The sequence below is a fragment of the Gopherus evgoodei genome, chromosome 2 (genome assembly GCF_007399415.2).
Source record: "Gopherus evgoodei ecotype Sinaloan lineage chromosome 2, rGopEvg1_v1.p, whole genome shotgun sequence".
Classification (NCBI taxonomy): Eukaryota; Metazoa; Chordata; order Testudines; family Testudinidae; genus Gopherus; species Gopherus evgoodei.
The window spans coordinates 150194851-150210450 of NC_044323.1; the positions used below are offsets into that span (position 1 = coordinate 150194851).

General features: G+C 48.9%; 1 protein-coding gene across 5 annotated transcripts in view; it reads left to right on the top strand.

Moving 5' to 3' along the window:
* TET3 (tet methylcytosine dioxygenase 3) overlaps nt 1-15600 on the top strand; it is a 167946-nt gene that overhangs the window by 140947 nt on the left and 11399 nt on the right. For all 5 annotated transcript variants that reach the window (XM_030551911.1, XM_030551912.1, XM_030551914.1 and 2 more), the window contains 6 exons: nt 770-863; nt 7867-8075; nt 8981-9131; nt 9935-10024; nt 12206-12343; nt 14831-15167. In XM_030551911.1, the coding sequence (XP_030407771.1) occupies nt 770-863; nt 7867-8075; nt 8981-9131; nt 9935-10024; nt 12206-12343; nt 14831-15167 (1019 nt within the window). The remainder of the gene's footprint in view (nt 1-769; nt 864-7866; nt 8076-8980; nt 9132-9934; nt 10025-12205; nt 12344-14830; nt 15168-15600) is intronic.

The window sequence follows — 15600 nt, forward strand, 5'->3', positions numbered from 1 at the left end:
AAGTGAGAATGTTAATGGAAGGCACTTTACAAGGCAGTTGGCTAAGCTGCAGGCTGACCAAAAAATGAAGATTATAAAGCAGTAATTCCAGTCACTAGATCTTTGAAAACCAGAACTGATGTGAAAGCTGCTGAAAAAGTCCATGGAGAGAGTGGGGATGTGGAGGTGCATCGCAGTTGCAGAGTCAGGCGAAGCCGTTATAGTACTACAAACCAATCCATTTTGTTTGACAAACTTATAACGAACACTGCAGAAGCAGTATTACAAAAAATGGGTGACATGAAGAAGATGTGTAGACGCCGAATGATAGACTTGGAAGACTTTGGGGTGTTCAGTGATGCTGAGGAAGAAAATCTTAATATGTACGCTCGGGGAAGCAAGGAGGAAAGTGAAATACAAATGGCCATGCGAGTGAAAAGAAGCGTTCATGATGCAATGGGCTTGGAATTTAGGAGACTTGGGTTCGATTCCTTGCTCTGCCATTGGCATGCTGAGTGACCTGCAGCAAGTCACTTTCCCCACCTCTGTGCCTCAGTTTCCCCATCTGTAAAAAAGCAACGATGATACTGACGTCCTTTGCAAAACACTTTGAAATCTATAACTGAAAAAGCTGTATATAGCAGCTAGGAAATGCTGCTGTTCTCTCTCATTTCCTTTAGGGACAGTCTGTTTTTTAAATCACATCCATTCTGGCAGCTCAGCGGGTGCTCATTCTTTCGTGGCATGTCCTTACTCTTGCCTACACTAATTTGATGTCTTTTTCCACCAGGTATGGCGAGAAGGGGAAAGCCATCAGAATCGAAAAGGTCATCTATACAGGGAAGGAAGGCAAAAGCTCCCGGGGCTGCCCGATAGCGAAGTGGGTAAGTGCCAGCTGTCTCGGTGGGCTTTCAGATTTTTTTTAATATGATTGACTCAGGCCTAGAATGGTTTCCCAACTCTTCTGTCGACTGAGTGTGATCTCAAAGTCATCTTGTGCTTTGGGGAGATGAGGTGATCAGAGAATGTGTCTACATTAACGGTACAGGCGCTCGGAGGCTGTGAGGATGGGCATAGAATGAATGGATGGAGGGCTAGATGCAGAAAATAGAACATGCACACACAGGTGGGATATTTTTGTTGGTCTCGTGTTCAGAAGTGTTAGAGAGCTCTCTCTTTTCTTAACTCAAATCCATCTAATTTTATTTCATTGGCTTAATCTAGCCATCTAATCTAGTCAATTGGATCTAATCTATCCGAGGTAATCTAATCTGTTTGCGCTAATCTGATCTGCATCTAATCTGTGCAATTTAATCTGTTTGATCTAAAACAGCTCTTTAATTTGAGCTAGTATGTTGAATCTACTCTAATCTGTTTGATCTGCTTTCGTAATCTAATTATGGGGAGGAGGAGGATTAAAACGCTGGACTGGAACTCAACTGATCTAGGCTCAATTTCTTCGCTATGTGATGTGGGGCAAGTCTTCTGGAAAACTACCCTCCAGTTAGACCACAAATAATAGTCTTGATTCAAGAACCGCTGGATGAAATCCTGTGACCGGTGTTATGGAGGTGGTCAGAATAGGTGGGCAAATTGTTCCATTCTGGACTTAAAATCTATGAGTCACTTATCTCTCTGTGCCTCCAGGGCCCATCTTTAACGTGGGGATGACAGTGCTCCTTTTGTGTGTCTTGTCTGTTTAGCCTGTAAATTCTTTGCTGTAGTGACTGTCTCGCACTATGTGTATGTACAGGTTAAGTGGAGTCTCCAGGTGAGACTGATATAAGTAATAATAATCTAATCTGCCATAGTTTATCTAGTTATTCGTGCCTCGCTTATCACCTTGGTATTTGGACATCTCTTCTCTCTCCTCTCTCTGCACTGACCCTCCCTCTCTCTCCTCTCCCTATTTCTCCCTTTAATCACTATCCCATTCCTTCCCCCACCTGGTCCCTCTCTTTGCTCAGAGCATGGCAGCCAGCCAGCCAGCTGGCCACAGATTGGCCCTTCTGTGCTTTTCAGTGGCCACTTTGAAATGGTGGTAACTCTAAACGAGGAGGTGAGGGGAAACCAACTCTACCCCCAGCACCTGGTCTCACTGGTCAGTGAACTGCTCCATGCTCAGATGGGCCATCAGCAGGCTAACAGAGGCTCTGAGCAGCAGGAGGGCTTGGCTGGGCAGAGTTCTTTGTTCCATGGGAGCAATGGGGCCTGTCTTTCCTTTTTTGGTCTCTGTTTTTGGTGCTCGATGTTTTTAGCTGGGTGATACTGGGCCGTGCTGGAGGGACCTAGTTCTTGTCCTGCTGAGTGATGGCTGCTCCCGGAGCAGATCCTGGGACGCTCAGGGCGAGATAGTCTGGTATTGTGAAATCCAATGGGCCAATCTTAGGATGTGGCAACCCAGCAAAAGCTGCACATGGTGGGCTACCCTATCCGGGCTAGCGTGAATGCAGCTAGCTTGGGTCCCAACAGAAGTGTGAACAGCACAGTCTGTACTAGAGAGCCTGGCATGCTCTGAAGTTCGCGCTGTCCTGTCTACACTGCTGCAGTTACCTTTGTTACCTGGATTCAGGTAGGGGAGCGTGTGCGCTCTCTGGCTGTGTAGCCCTGCCCTCAGTTGGTTTCAGCGAGGGGATCATATGAACGAATTGACTTAAACCCTATCAGCTGAGAGGAGAACCTGACCCATTGTGTTCCAAACCACCAGCTTGTATTTGGTTAATGTCCATGTGCCTGTTATACTGAATATTGCACTTCGAGACCTGTAGCTGGAGGTGAACCTGGACTATGGAATTCACCACCTGTCCCAGACTTCTCTGGGGATTCCTGCTGCATTTAACAGGATCTTGGGCATTTCCATCCTAAACACTGCTCAGCCCTGGGAACTGAAGAAATGCCAGGGGAGTGCAGAAGTGGGGGAGGGACCTGATGTGTAGAAGGAGGGAGCAGAAAAGACCCACACTGTGGGAGAAATTACGGAAATCATTTTAACCGTGTGTTATTTTAAAGAACACTGGGCCAGATTCAGATCTCATTGGCACCAGTGTAAATTTGCTGAAGGCAATGGAGTTACATTGCTGTAACTGAGGAATTCCTGATTCTTTTCTCAATGACATGAGCATAAATCAGGAGCAACCCCCTTGAAAGCCTGGAGAGCCCAGAATCTGCCCATCAAGTTTTGATTGGCTCAAGCTTGGAGCTGGTATCTCTGGGTTACCAGGACGTCGAGCTGCCTATTACCTGCGAGGATGTCCGGCTAATTCGGATCAGTTCCTTGTGGCCGTTCTGTAAGAGCCCACTGTGGGATTGTCTCTCGCACTGCATCGGGAGGGATTGAGCTGAGAACAGGTGTCCAGTGAAGGTCGCATTGCTGGAAGGGCTGAGCGTGATCACTGGGACACGCTAGCTGGGCAGAGACACTCAAGAGCAGCTGATAAGAGTGGCCACCGGGGAGCATATGGGAGGAGATAACGCTGGCCCAACAGGGACCAAACAGCACAGTGTCCTGGGGGGTGGAAGCCAGCTGCCAACTCAGTTGTGTTTCTGTGTTGCTCTGTGCTGCTGGCTGTGGTGGTGAAACATGAAGAACTTGAGATCGAGGGACAAAGTCTGAATCCTAAATTACAGGCCAATCTAGAACCAACTCTGTTTCTGGTTCAGAGAGGGAGGGTAGCTGGGGCAGTGCTGCTGGCTGACAGAAACCCTTTCCGTCATGTTTTAAAGCAGGGAAGGTGCAGTTCTACCACATTCAGGGGGATATACCCCAATGTCAGGGGGGTTGCTGTCCAGCTGTGAGGGGGCACCTTTACCCTGTTGTCAGGGTGGGAATTAATGTTCTTCTGGGGTGGGAAAAGGAAGTCAAGTTTGAACATTATGCATGTCCAAGGGGCCAGCTCGTTGATTTCTTTTAGAGCATGTCAGATGTGTTTTTATTTGTGTGGGTATGTGTGGTTGAGATGACCTGGATTCAAACATCCCCAGACATTGCGAGGGAGAAGGGGAGGCGTCACTGATGCTTTCATAAAACATGGAAACCCCCCCAGATGCAGATACAGGCTGAATGGCAAATGTGTTTCCCTTTCCCGTGACCCTCTCAGATCCCCCATGCTAAGCAGGGCCAGTACTTGGCTGAGAGATTTGCATAGAGAACATAGTTGCTCCAACAAGCAGTGTCGATGTACCAGTAGGAAATAATCTGAGTTGGTGCTGGATGGTTGCCCCCAGCCAGGTGTAGATGCTGCCTTTGGAGGTCAGACGTGCAGGGGTCCTGGTGGCTCATGGCAGCGCTGGTGGATGTGGTTTAGAGAAGCAGCCGGGTGGGTGTGAAAAGCAGCCAGTGTGAGGAATTCCCCAGTGTCTCAGCAGCGGGAGGTGAATGAGCGAGTGAGTGCCAGGATATGAGAGTAGCAGTGTGTGTAATGGACTAGCCGATATGGAAGTGAAAGGCTGTGGCTGAGTAGGTTAGTCGAACCTTGTCTGTGTTAGGGAAATTTTGCAGAATTTCCCACCGTTGCTAACCCCCACTCAGCTCTGCAGCTGTAAACACCCTGCTCAGAGCAGGTCTCATAGACATGGGCTGAAATCCTGGCTTCCAGGGGTCAGTGGGAGCTTTGCCATCGACTTTATTGTGTCCAGGATTTCACTCTTGAGGCTCAAAAGGCTGGGGGCCTGTCTATGCTAGGGCTATCAAGGCTGCTTGCCTCAGTGCAGATGAAACCTGTGTTAGCAGCCGTGGGAAAAGTTTGCAAAGTCTGCGTGTAATTCCCAAGCACCAGGGAGGGTCATTGGCATCAAACCTGGGACTACGTGCGTTTAGGGCCTGAGCTAAATGACCCACATCCGTTGGCTGATAGTATAGCAGGCTCAGCAACCTCTGTATGTGGCCCAGCCACCACTAGAGAGGGACACCGCACCACATTGAGTGGGGATAGGTGATAGGCACATGACCCCGGTGTCCGAGAGATCATTTCAACTCATGCTATGTTAGAACGTCTGCCTGGCTCCAGTGCTTTAGCTCACAGATCTGGTATGAAGCAGCTGTGATTGGCCAAATCATGACACTGCAATTCCAGTGGCACTTATTGAAATCAGTGGGGATTTTGCCCAAATAAAGGATTCCAGGATTTGATTATACAGGAACTTCTCACTTAACGTTGTAGTTATGTTCCTGAAAAATGCAACTTTAAGTGAAAGATGTTAAGCAAATCCAATTTCCCCATAAGAATTAATGTAAATGAGGTGTTTAGGTTCCAGGGAAATTTTTTTCACCAGACAAAGGACCATATATATATATATATATATATATATATATATATATATATATATATATATATATATATATATATATATATATATATATATAAAATACACACACACACACACACACACACACACACACACACACACACACACACACACTATAAGTTTTAAACAAACAATTTAATACTGGTACACAGTGATGATGATTGTGAAGCTTGGTTGAGGTGGAGGAGTCAGAAGGTGGGATATTTCCCAGGGAATGCCTTACTGCTAAATGAACTAGCAATTGACTGAGCCCTCAGTGGTTAATTCTCACAACACTCTACAAGCAGGAAAGGAGGGAGGGCAGACACTCACATGCACACCCTGTGTGAGAGAGAAAAAATGCGCATTTCCCCTTTAAGTAGCTGACACCAGACTTACGTACACTGCCTTGTTAATTAAATCAACTTGCTGAGACCTGAGACTGCAGCTACTGCCTAGAAGCTCCCTTCCTCCCTCGTGTGTCCCTCCTGCTCTATGGAAGATGGGGTAAGCAGGGTGCAGGAGCCGGGGGAGGAGGAGACACCGTGACATTAGCCCCTCCCCCGTACAGCAAGCAGGAGTCTCTGGGAGCAGCTCCAATGCAGAGGGCAGGAGCACCACATGGCAGTGGGGGGAGGGCCAGCTGCTGCACAGGGAACTTAGGGGAGTGGGGAGCTGTTGGGGGGCTGCTGGTCCACCCTGGTTCCAACCACCCACCAGCTAACTGCAACGGGCTGCTCTTCCTGCAAGCAACAGACAAAGCAGGTGGCTGCCAAACGAGGTTAGAAGGGAGCATTTCACAACTTTAAAGGAGCATGTTCCTTAATTGATCAGCAACTTAACATTGAAACAACGTTAACCAGACGACTTTAAGTGAGGAGTTCCTGTATGTGTTTATAGAGACATACACACACTTTTCTCATGCGTATGGGGCCAAATCCTGAAGCCGTTAGTCCATTAATTCCTCAGTGGGAGCTTTGCCCAGGTAGGGACCTGAGTAGAGCTTGTTGGGATTTCTTCCACAAAATGTTTTTCATCAAAAAAAAAAAAAGCCGATTTGTTGAAACCTGAACTGTTTGAAGACAGTATTGGTAGAGCCTTGCATGGATACAAAATTCGGATATGCCTCCAATCTGCCAGCATGGTCCATGGATATCTGCAGATTTGCAGGGCTCCAGATATAGAATTTGGATCTGCATCCATCTGCGATCTGCAAACATGGTCCGCAGATATCCACGGGGATAAAGTGGATAGCTGCAGATTTGCAGGCCTCTAAGCACTGGGCTCAATGAAACACCCAGTGTGAAAAATTGGTGGTGAAAAAAAAATAGTTTCAAAGTTGTCAAACCAGAAAATTTAAGTTTTTCAAGCCTAAACAACTTTTAATTTCCAAGTTTGGGTAAATTTACACTAAAAAAATTTGGTGTTTTTTTTTTTTTTTAAGGAAAAAAGGGTGAAATGGAAAACAAACATTTCCATTGACTCAAAACCAAATTTTGTTTTCGTATTTTTGGTTTGCAGAATTTTTTTGACATTTTGATTTTTCTCTGGATTTGAGGCAGGAATACATGTTGCGATGTTGAAACGTCTCATGGGATGGGAAAACCATTCTGCCCAGCCCAAAATCTGGGTGAAAACTAAAGTCTTCAAGATCTGGCCTTTTAATATTTCCGGAGATCTACATAGGGCTTCCAAAAGTGACTCATGATTTTGAGACATCGTAACTGGTTGTGACTTTCAGAAAGTGTTGAGCACCTCTCACTCTGAAAACCAGGCCCCTCTAAAGTGGGCAGCCAGGTTGACTTTTGAGAATACCTGGCCTCCTGCTTATAGGGCAATATTTTAGAAACGTGTAAGGAATTTAGGAGAACAGAGGTGGGACTTGTGCTCCTGAATCCCATAGGGCTCTTGAAAATCTCTCCCTTCCAGTGGATCACGTTCTGGTGGAAGGAGCTGGATTGAGAACCCAGAGAATCTAGTTCCATTTACCCACCAAGTGTTAATAGCACAAGCAGTGTCTGTACAACCTCCACCATATGACAGTGTCCTTGGTGTGTCTCAGCACTGACGGGACCCCGAGGGAGGGGGGTTCAGGTTGCAGGCCCATTTAGTCCTGAGATTGCCAACATATTTTGCCTAGATTTCTGACCACTGAGTGCAGCGTGCCCCAGTAGGACAGGCTCTATTCCCAGCATTGCCCATTTCTAGCCACTGCACCTCCCTGTGCTTTTCCTTCTCTTCCCACCCTGTGTCTTATCTGTTTAGACTGTAAGCTGTTTGGAGCGGGACTGTCTCTTACTAGATGTCTGTACACCACCTAGCACGATGCAACCTGCTCTTGGTGGGATCTCTGGGCACTCCAGTAGCACAGCTGTTCATAATAATAGTAGTGACTATTGGTCACTACTGAGCAGATCTAGGGGTTGAATATCCCATTGCCGGTCCCCGATTAGAAGGGCCTGCAAGCTCTTCACAGCCATTCCTGGCGAAAGCGAGAAGGAAAACATGCATTTGAGGGCAGTTGGCTCCAGATGTTTTCCGGGGACAGAGCTTCCTGTCTTCGCCCTTGTCTTTCGCCACTAACTGTGCATGGCTGCTTTCCAGGTGATCAGGAGGCACAACCAAGAAGAGAAGCTGCTGTGTTTGGTGCGGCACCGAGCCGGTCACCACTGCCAGAACGCCGTCATCATCATTTTAATCCTGGCCTGGGAGGGCATCCCTCGTACCCTGGGTGACACGCTGTATCAGGAGCTCACTGAAACGCTAACTAAATACGGAAACCCCACCAGCCGCAGATGCGGCCTGAACGATGAGTAAGTTTTGTTTGCGCTGCAGCCCGGGACCTGTGATTTCCCCTGCTAAACAGGGGCTTTGGCCAGTGTTTGCACGGGAGGTCTTCCCGGGGCTCTTCAGGGCAGGTGACGTTCAGAGTCAGCACGGCGCTGCTGTTGGTGGGACTGCTGGGGCCAGGGGGCCATCTTTCTGGGTGGCACGTCAAACGGAGGCCCTGATGGCTTGTGGACGTTACAGGTCTCATGGCACTTTCTTTCCGCCAGAGTCCCAGTGCTGTGTAGGTTCCGTAATGTAATGCTGGGTCCATGGATTTTCGGATGGAAACCAAGGGGAGTTTCGAGCCCAAATCTGTTTTAGCTAAGACGATGTCTTCCCTGCAGCTGGGAGATATCATTCCTAGCTCAGGTAGACATGCATGTGCAAGCTTTGATGGAGCTAGTGTGCTAAAAAGAGCAGCACAGCTAAAAAGAGAGCGGCTTGGACTAGCCACCTGAGTACAAGCCCGGCCGAGATCCTAGGTGTGTGTTCAGGTGGCTAGCTTTTTAGCATGCTGGCTCGTGTACATCCACTGAGAATCCCACGAGCCCGCCGCAGCAGAGACATAGACTGCATTTGACTTCGAGCTTTCTGAGGCTGGAATTTAGGAGCTGCAAACTCCTGCAAGGAAACGACTGCATCAGCCCCCTGTGCAAAGGGAAACTAATGAGAGGTGCCCAGCTCTTGGGCTCATCCTGTTACAGATTGTTGTGTGTTGCATGTTGTAAAGACTCACCTGGGCGCTACCTCGCTTAGAGCCAGATTCCAACTGGGGTCAGTGCGTTCTGCCTCCTGGAATTCCCGCCGCAGCGTCTACTGGGCGCTCCGTTGGCCAGAACAGAGCTGGCATCCCTGGTGAGTGAAATTCCTCCTTGCTTTTCTCTTCTAGTCGGACCTGTGCATGTCAGGGCAAGGACCCCAACACCTGTGGTGCTTCTTTCTCCTTCGGCTGCTCTTGGAGCATGTATTTCAATGGATGCAAGTACGCCCGAAGCAAAACTCCCCGGAAGTTCCGACTGGTGGGGGACAATCCCAAAGAGGTCAGTGAGCCCCCTCTACCTGCCTCCATTAACTCAAGCAGGGAAAGGTGCTGGAGGGGAGGCTCTTTATCAGTAGATCCTGGCTTTACAGATGAAAGGATACAAAACGTCATCCCAGTAAAGCATTTCTGAAATAGCCTTTCTGTTAAACACATAGGGTGAAATCCTGGCCCCAGCGAAATCAATGGTAAAATTATCATTGTTGGCGATGGAGCCAGGCTTTCACCCTGGGGATCTCCAGAGTACGTGGTGATGCCACGTGGTATAAAACTTTCACAGCGACTCAGTTGGGATGACCCAAACCAGGCCATATAGTTACCGACGCAGGGAGAAGTTATCTGAGACTCGAGGTCTCTGTAATCTAGGAAGCAAAGGCAGAACAAGATCCAGTAGCTGGAAGCTGCAGTCAGCAAAATTCAAAGTAAATATAGATGCGTATTTTTGACAGTGAAGGGAATTGGCCAGTGGGCCAGACCCCAAGAGACGTGGTGGATTCCCTGTCACGTGGAATCTGTTGGGTGTCACTTTCTGTAAGGAATGTTCTAGCTCAGCCACAAGTGCTGGGATTGGTGCAGGAATCCCTGAGTGAGATTCTCTGGCCTGTGCTAGGCAGGAAACCAGACTATGTGAGCACAATGGTTCCTTCTGGCCTAAAGACCTGCGACCTGTGTAGCTCACAAATGCATTCTCCTCTCGAGAGCCATGTCCCCCTTGGGCTGAGGTGTACACACCTTGCCCCACCCAGACTGTGATCTGGATGAGACGCTGGAGAATAAATGCTCTCTCTTTATTCCCTTTTCCAGGAGGAAGTGCTCAGAAACAGCTTCCAGGACTTGGCTACTGAAGTCGCTCCACTTTATAGGAGGCTTGCGCCGCAGGCCTATCAAAATCAGGTACCAAATAAAACTGCTCTTCCTCCCCCCTCTGGTATTGGCATTACAGATCCTTAGTTTAGGGCTGCTCAGTGTCTGCTTGGATGAAGATCCCACCAGCACAACTGCCCTGATACGGCCACAGTCCCAGCTGGAGCTAACTGTAGGAGGTGTGGGAGGGGGTGTCAAGCAGCTGTCCTGTCATTGACTGACACAGCACTGGGCATTTGAATTTCCCCCAGCAATTCTCTAGCAGCACAGAGCTAATTTTGCCTGATGCAAACCCATGGAGGTTGTGGGCACATGTCCCTGGTGATACAGCCCAGAGCGGTACCCCTGTGACTTATTGCACAGACACAGCCCTGTAATGCTGAGTGGGTGACATGCCAGCAGAGTGAAGCCTTCAGGGCTGCTAGATATTTGCTGCTTTCCTTGATTAGCTGAAGGGATTCTATTGCTGGCAGATGGTGCTAGGCTGACAGCCCCAAACTCCTCTGTTTTTCCACATGGTGGGCTTCCCCTGGGGGAGATCCCCCCATCTCTAGCACTCTCCATCATCCATTCAGTCCTTAGGCTGCCAAAAAGTGGTGGAGTTTTATTATGCCAGCGTGGAAGAAAGGGTCAGTCCTGCAAGGTGCTATGCATCCCCCAATTTAGTTAAAATCGGTGGGCACTCAAGGAGCTCAGCACCTGGCAGGCCAAAGACCATCCCCTGAGTATAAAGTGATAGCATCTGGCCAGATGTTCGTGCTGTAAATGACTTAGAAGTGCGCTTAGATTGTGCTCCGCCCTCGTGTTAGAACCACCCAGCCCCATCAGGACTGGCGCAGGCTGAGCGTTTTTAGTGGCCGAAACCAGGAGGCAGGATGCTTGGATCATGAGTGACATGGGTTCTGTTTCCAAGGAGGATGTTTGGCAGCAGCTTGGAGAAAATGCACCCCAGGATGAGTGTCCACAACACGGCTGGGGAAGCATATATAGCCTGGGCTCTGCTGAGGCTCTAAGGCAGAGAAAAGGAGGGTTGTTGCTTGGGGGTGATGACAGGAGAGATGCACAGGGCAGGGGTTACGTCCAGACAGGAGCAGGCTCACCCCTCTGGCTTTGGATTTACGCTGATGGCACTGAGCTCAAGAGTCTGGCATCTGGGACACGGCCAGCCATGTGATCTCTGCCTACCCTCCACCGCCCCTCGCACAACCAATCTGGAGTCAGTCATGACTGAGCCCTTTGTGTGTGTTTTTTTACATACAGTGTGTGTGTGTTCAGAGCATCGCTCCCCAGAAAGATTTGGATCTGTAATCAAGGCTGTAGACAGACGGGGAATGTGGGGGACAGTTGTACCAGAGCCCTAAACTCAGGGAGCCCCCAAAACAGCTGTAATGTCTGTGTAAATAAATTGAAATCGGCAGAGGTGGTGCCCCAACAAACCTGATGTACCAGGGTCCCACATTTATCCCAATGGGCTTTTCTGTGATAATGGAAGGCCCTGATCCAGCAAAGCCCTTAAGCATTCACCTGCTTAAAAATGCACACATGCTTAAGGTCTAATTCTCATTCACACTAAAGCTGCTTTGCACCACTCTGGCCTTCCAGGGTCTGTCTACACTGCATTGTAACCCTGGGTTTGCAGTTGCTGCACCCACGCCGTGCTAGCCTGTCCGTACTGGGTCATGCAGCCCTTCTGACTCACAACTGCGGCTGAAGCTGCGTCAACACCGCAGAACAACAGAGCTTGCACCCAAGTCTTGACAGGATTCGGGCTCTGACCCGCCTCCCTGGCGGGGCCCTGAGCACCTGCTGGCCAAATCAGGCTAATTTGTGTGTGGACGGAAAGGAAGGCATGGACTCAAATCTGAATCAGCACCTAGGCTCAGTGTGCAGCGTAGATGTACCCAATGAGTGTAGATGACAGCTAATCCCTTTAGAGTACAGCCAGAGCAGTGTGAAAGGGCCTCAGTCTAGCTGTGAATTGGGACCCAAAGTGTTTTGCTGGCCTAAGGCCTACAGCAGCAGCTCTCAGCTTGTGGTTGCTAGTGCCAATGGAGGCTCCAGCAGTTGTCTGGAGTGTCATAAGTCTCTTCCCAGGCCCCTGACTCCAGCATGTTACTGAGGTGGCTTTGCCCAGTAACGGGTACCTCCGATACGGGCAGGTTTTCATATGGCAGTGGAGTAACAGGAGCTGTCTCATTTCCCTTGGGCTAGATTACAAATGAGGATATCGCAATAGACTGCCGGCTTGGTCTGAAAGAAGGAAGGCCATTCTCTGGGGTGACCGCATGTATGGACTTCTGTGCGCATGCTCACAAGGATCAGCATAACCTCTACAACGGATGCACGGTGGTAAGGAGGCATTTTCATTCTCGGCTTAAAGAAAGAGGGTGGGGAGAGCACCCTTCTCTTGCAAGGTCAACTTGGGTTAAAGGTGCCTGGTTTGCAGGGTGGATGCAGCGTGACAACACCCCTCCCTACCATCCCTCTTTTGCTCTGCAAGGCCCACCTTGAGGTGGGGGTTCGGTTGGTCTCCATGGTGCACTCAGACATTTCCAGTGGGGCTGCTAAGGAATAATCAGGGGAAGCACTATAGCCTAGTGGAATGAGCAATAGCTTGGCCCTCAGGAGAGCTGGGTTCTCATCCCAGGCTGCTGCTAGGCAAGTCACTTCCCCATTCTGTGCCAATTGGGGATGGTGGGGCTGACCTCCTTTGTAAAGTGCTTTGAGAGCCGCTGATGAAAAATGCCATGTAAGACAGGTGGTGTTAGTGAGTGCCATTTACGCTAGGCTGGTTATGTGTGTGTATGAGTGAGAGATGCAGGTGGATTGAGAGCCCCTATCTGTCCCTCAGGCAGAAACATTTGATTCCCCTGAACCTGGGCTGGTTTGGGATCCAGCAGCTGGGGACAAAGTCAGGGCTGTGGATAAGGCTGCTTCCCCTCACCTAGCAAGGGGCCGGCCACTGGCTAGATTTTTAGCCAGTAGAAATCGATATAGCTTCACTGAAGTCCACAGAGCTGTGTTGGTTTGCATCAGCTGAGGGTCTGGCCCCACGTCTCAAACTCAGGGCATGTTCTGAAGCAGGTCTGCATGTGCTAGCTGCTCCTTGCAGTGGGGGAGGAGATAACGGTTACTCACCTTTGCTGCACCCCTCTTGAGCTGCCTCGAGCACAGCTCGGACGTAGCTAGGCAGCATATACAAAGTGCTGCCATCTGTTAACAGACAATATTTGTATTCCCTCCTCTCTTTTCAGAGAGCTTGATTTCAATAGCGGCGTCTTTGAGTTTTGATTTAATTAGAAATTCCCTTTCTGGAGAAGGAATGATCTCTGCCTATCAAGGGTTCTGTGATCCACTGCTGAAAGATCTGAGAGGCTACATACTTAATTATGACACCCTTCCCCTGCACCCCAACACACACACACTGAGTACAATACCCAGTTATTGCAAGACAAAATATCAGCGTTCACTCAAATCTCTCTCTGTGATTGCCTGAGAATGCAGAAGGGACATCAAAGCCTTGCGATTCATGAATTAATCTCTGTACAGTGCTGTGAAAATGCCAGGGCTAGATTAAGGACAAGTGCTAATTACTGATATTAATTTGCTGTCATCACCAGCAACAGCACCAAAATACATGGGATACTCTTGAGCCCAGGCCTGACAAATCTGGCAGAGTTTTCTGGGAGGCAGTGTCGTGCAGTGGTTGGAGCAAGGTTTCTGGGAAGGCTCACTCCTGGGTGCTGTTCCTGGGTGCTCTAACTCACTGTGGGTGATAGTCATCCCTCTACAGAAGGCCCTGTTGGAGAAAAACTTAGTTCTCACTTTTTGGTTGGGTGCAGCAGAGTCAGATACTTTATTCTGTTTAGCAGCTACAGGAGGGAGAGAGTGCACTAGGACATAGGGTCTCCCCTTCCTAGACAGGTCTCTCAACCAGTAAACAATTACAGCAAGCATTTATACTTTTGTTACAGACAATAATAAGCAATTAGGGTTACAGTTAGCCTAACTCTTGCTAACAGAAACTGTCATGCATTAAGATCCCCTACAAATCCCTGTCAGTTCTTTCTCTACTTCCACAGCCCACACGGTTGATTTTGGGTTAACACTCTGCATAAGGATTATTTTCATCCTGCGTGAGCTCAGAAAGCCGCTGTGCTACATTTTGCCGAGGGGGTGAGGATGATAAGTACTTCCCTACCAGTCCCCAAGGGGAAGAATGTGAGGCTAATTTCAATAATGTGTGTAAATATCTAAAGTGAAGGGGGCTTGGTGTGTTTATTTCAGTATAAAAAAGCTCTAGGTGGGGGAAGCAGCGGACGTAATTTCCATGGACAGGAGTAAATTGTTTGCACAAATAAGGCACTGAGGCTAAGTGAAAGCAGGTGAGGCTACTAGATCTGCCACATTATCCGTATAAATCCTCCCTGCCATTTCAGTGGGTAGGTAGTATTCTTCGCAGCATATCTGTTGTTGCAGTGGTGCTGTGTGCTGTTAAACAGCAGCCTTGCTTTGTCCTAGGGGTGGCTGCATTTCAGTGGCGGGCAGAGTGATACTTCTTTACATATGGATTGTAAAGTGTCTTGGATACTTTGCGATGAGAGGTGCCATTTATCATGGGTGTGAATTATCACCACGGTAGCCCCAATTCAGGAAAGCACTTAAGCCTGTGCTTAATTTTAACCGTGTACTTCTGTCCCACAGTCAGCTTCTGCATGTATTTAAGTGCCCTTCCTGAACAGAGATGCTTTCAGGGCATATGTTATTAACAGTTTGAATGGGGCTTTCAGTTTCCTGGCCATTGGTTAATTGCTGCCTCTCCCCTGTCCACCCCAGGTGTGTACCTTAACGAAGGAGGACAATCGGAGCATTGGAAAGATTCCTGAGGATGAGCAGCTGCACGTCCTTCCACTGTATAAAATGTCCACCACGGATGAGTTTGGCAGCGAGGAAAATCAAAACGCAAAGATGGGCAGTGGGGCCATTCAGGTGCTCACCTCCTTCCCCAGGGAGGTCAGGAAGCTGCCTGAGCCTGCCAAGTCTTGCAGGCAAAGGCAGCTAGAAGCCAAAAAAGCAGCTGCTGAGAAGAAAAAAATGCAGAAAGAGAAGCTAATCACCCCTGAGAAGATAAAGCAGGAAGCACTAGAAATCCCGACACTCCAGCAAAATACAGGTAACAGGGGCAGGGCTCTGGGTTTGCCACGTGCCTGTATCTCAGGTGTGTTGCACAGTTTTGTTGCCCTCAGATATGAATTTATCAGGATGCTTTATAGCGAGGATCCTTTGTGGTGCACTATTTTATTAGCTCACCAGTTCGCTCGATAGCACAGATCCTTTGTGTAGCAAGTTTTGTGTTGCACCAATGCATTAGCTCACCAGTTTGCTTCATGGCACAGATGCTTTGTGGTACCCTGTTGTATTAGCTCATCGGTATGCTTTAGAGCAGGCCTGCACAACATGCGGCCCGCGGAGGCTCACTGTGTGGCCCGCAGCTGGGAGCCCAGAGTCCTTTAAATCTCAGCCGCGGCCAGGATTCAAAAGGCTCTGAGCTGCCCACAGCTGCGGGGAGCCCAGAGCCCTTTAAATCCCAGCTGCTGCCGGGATTC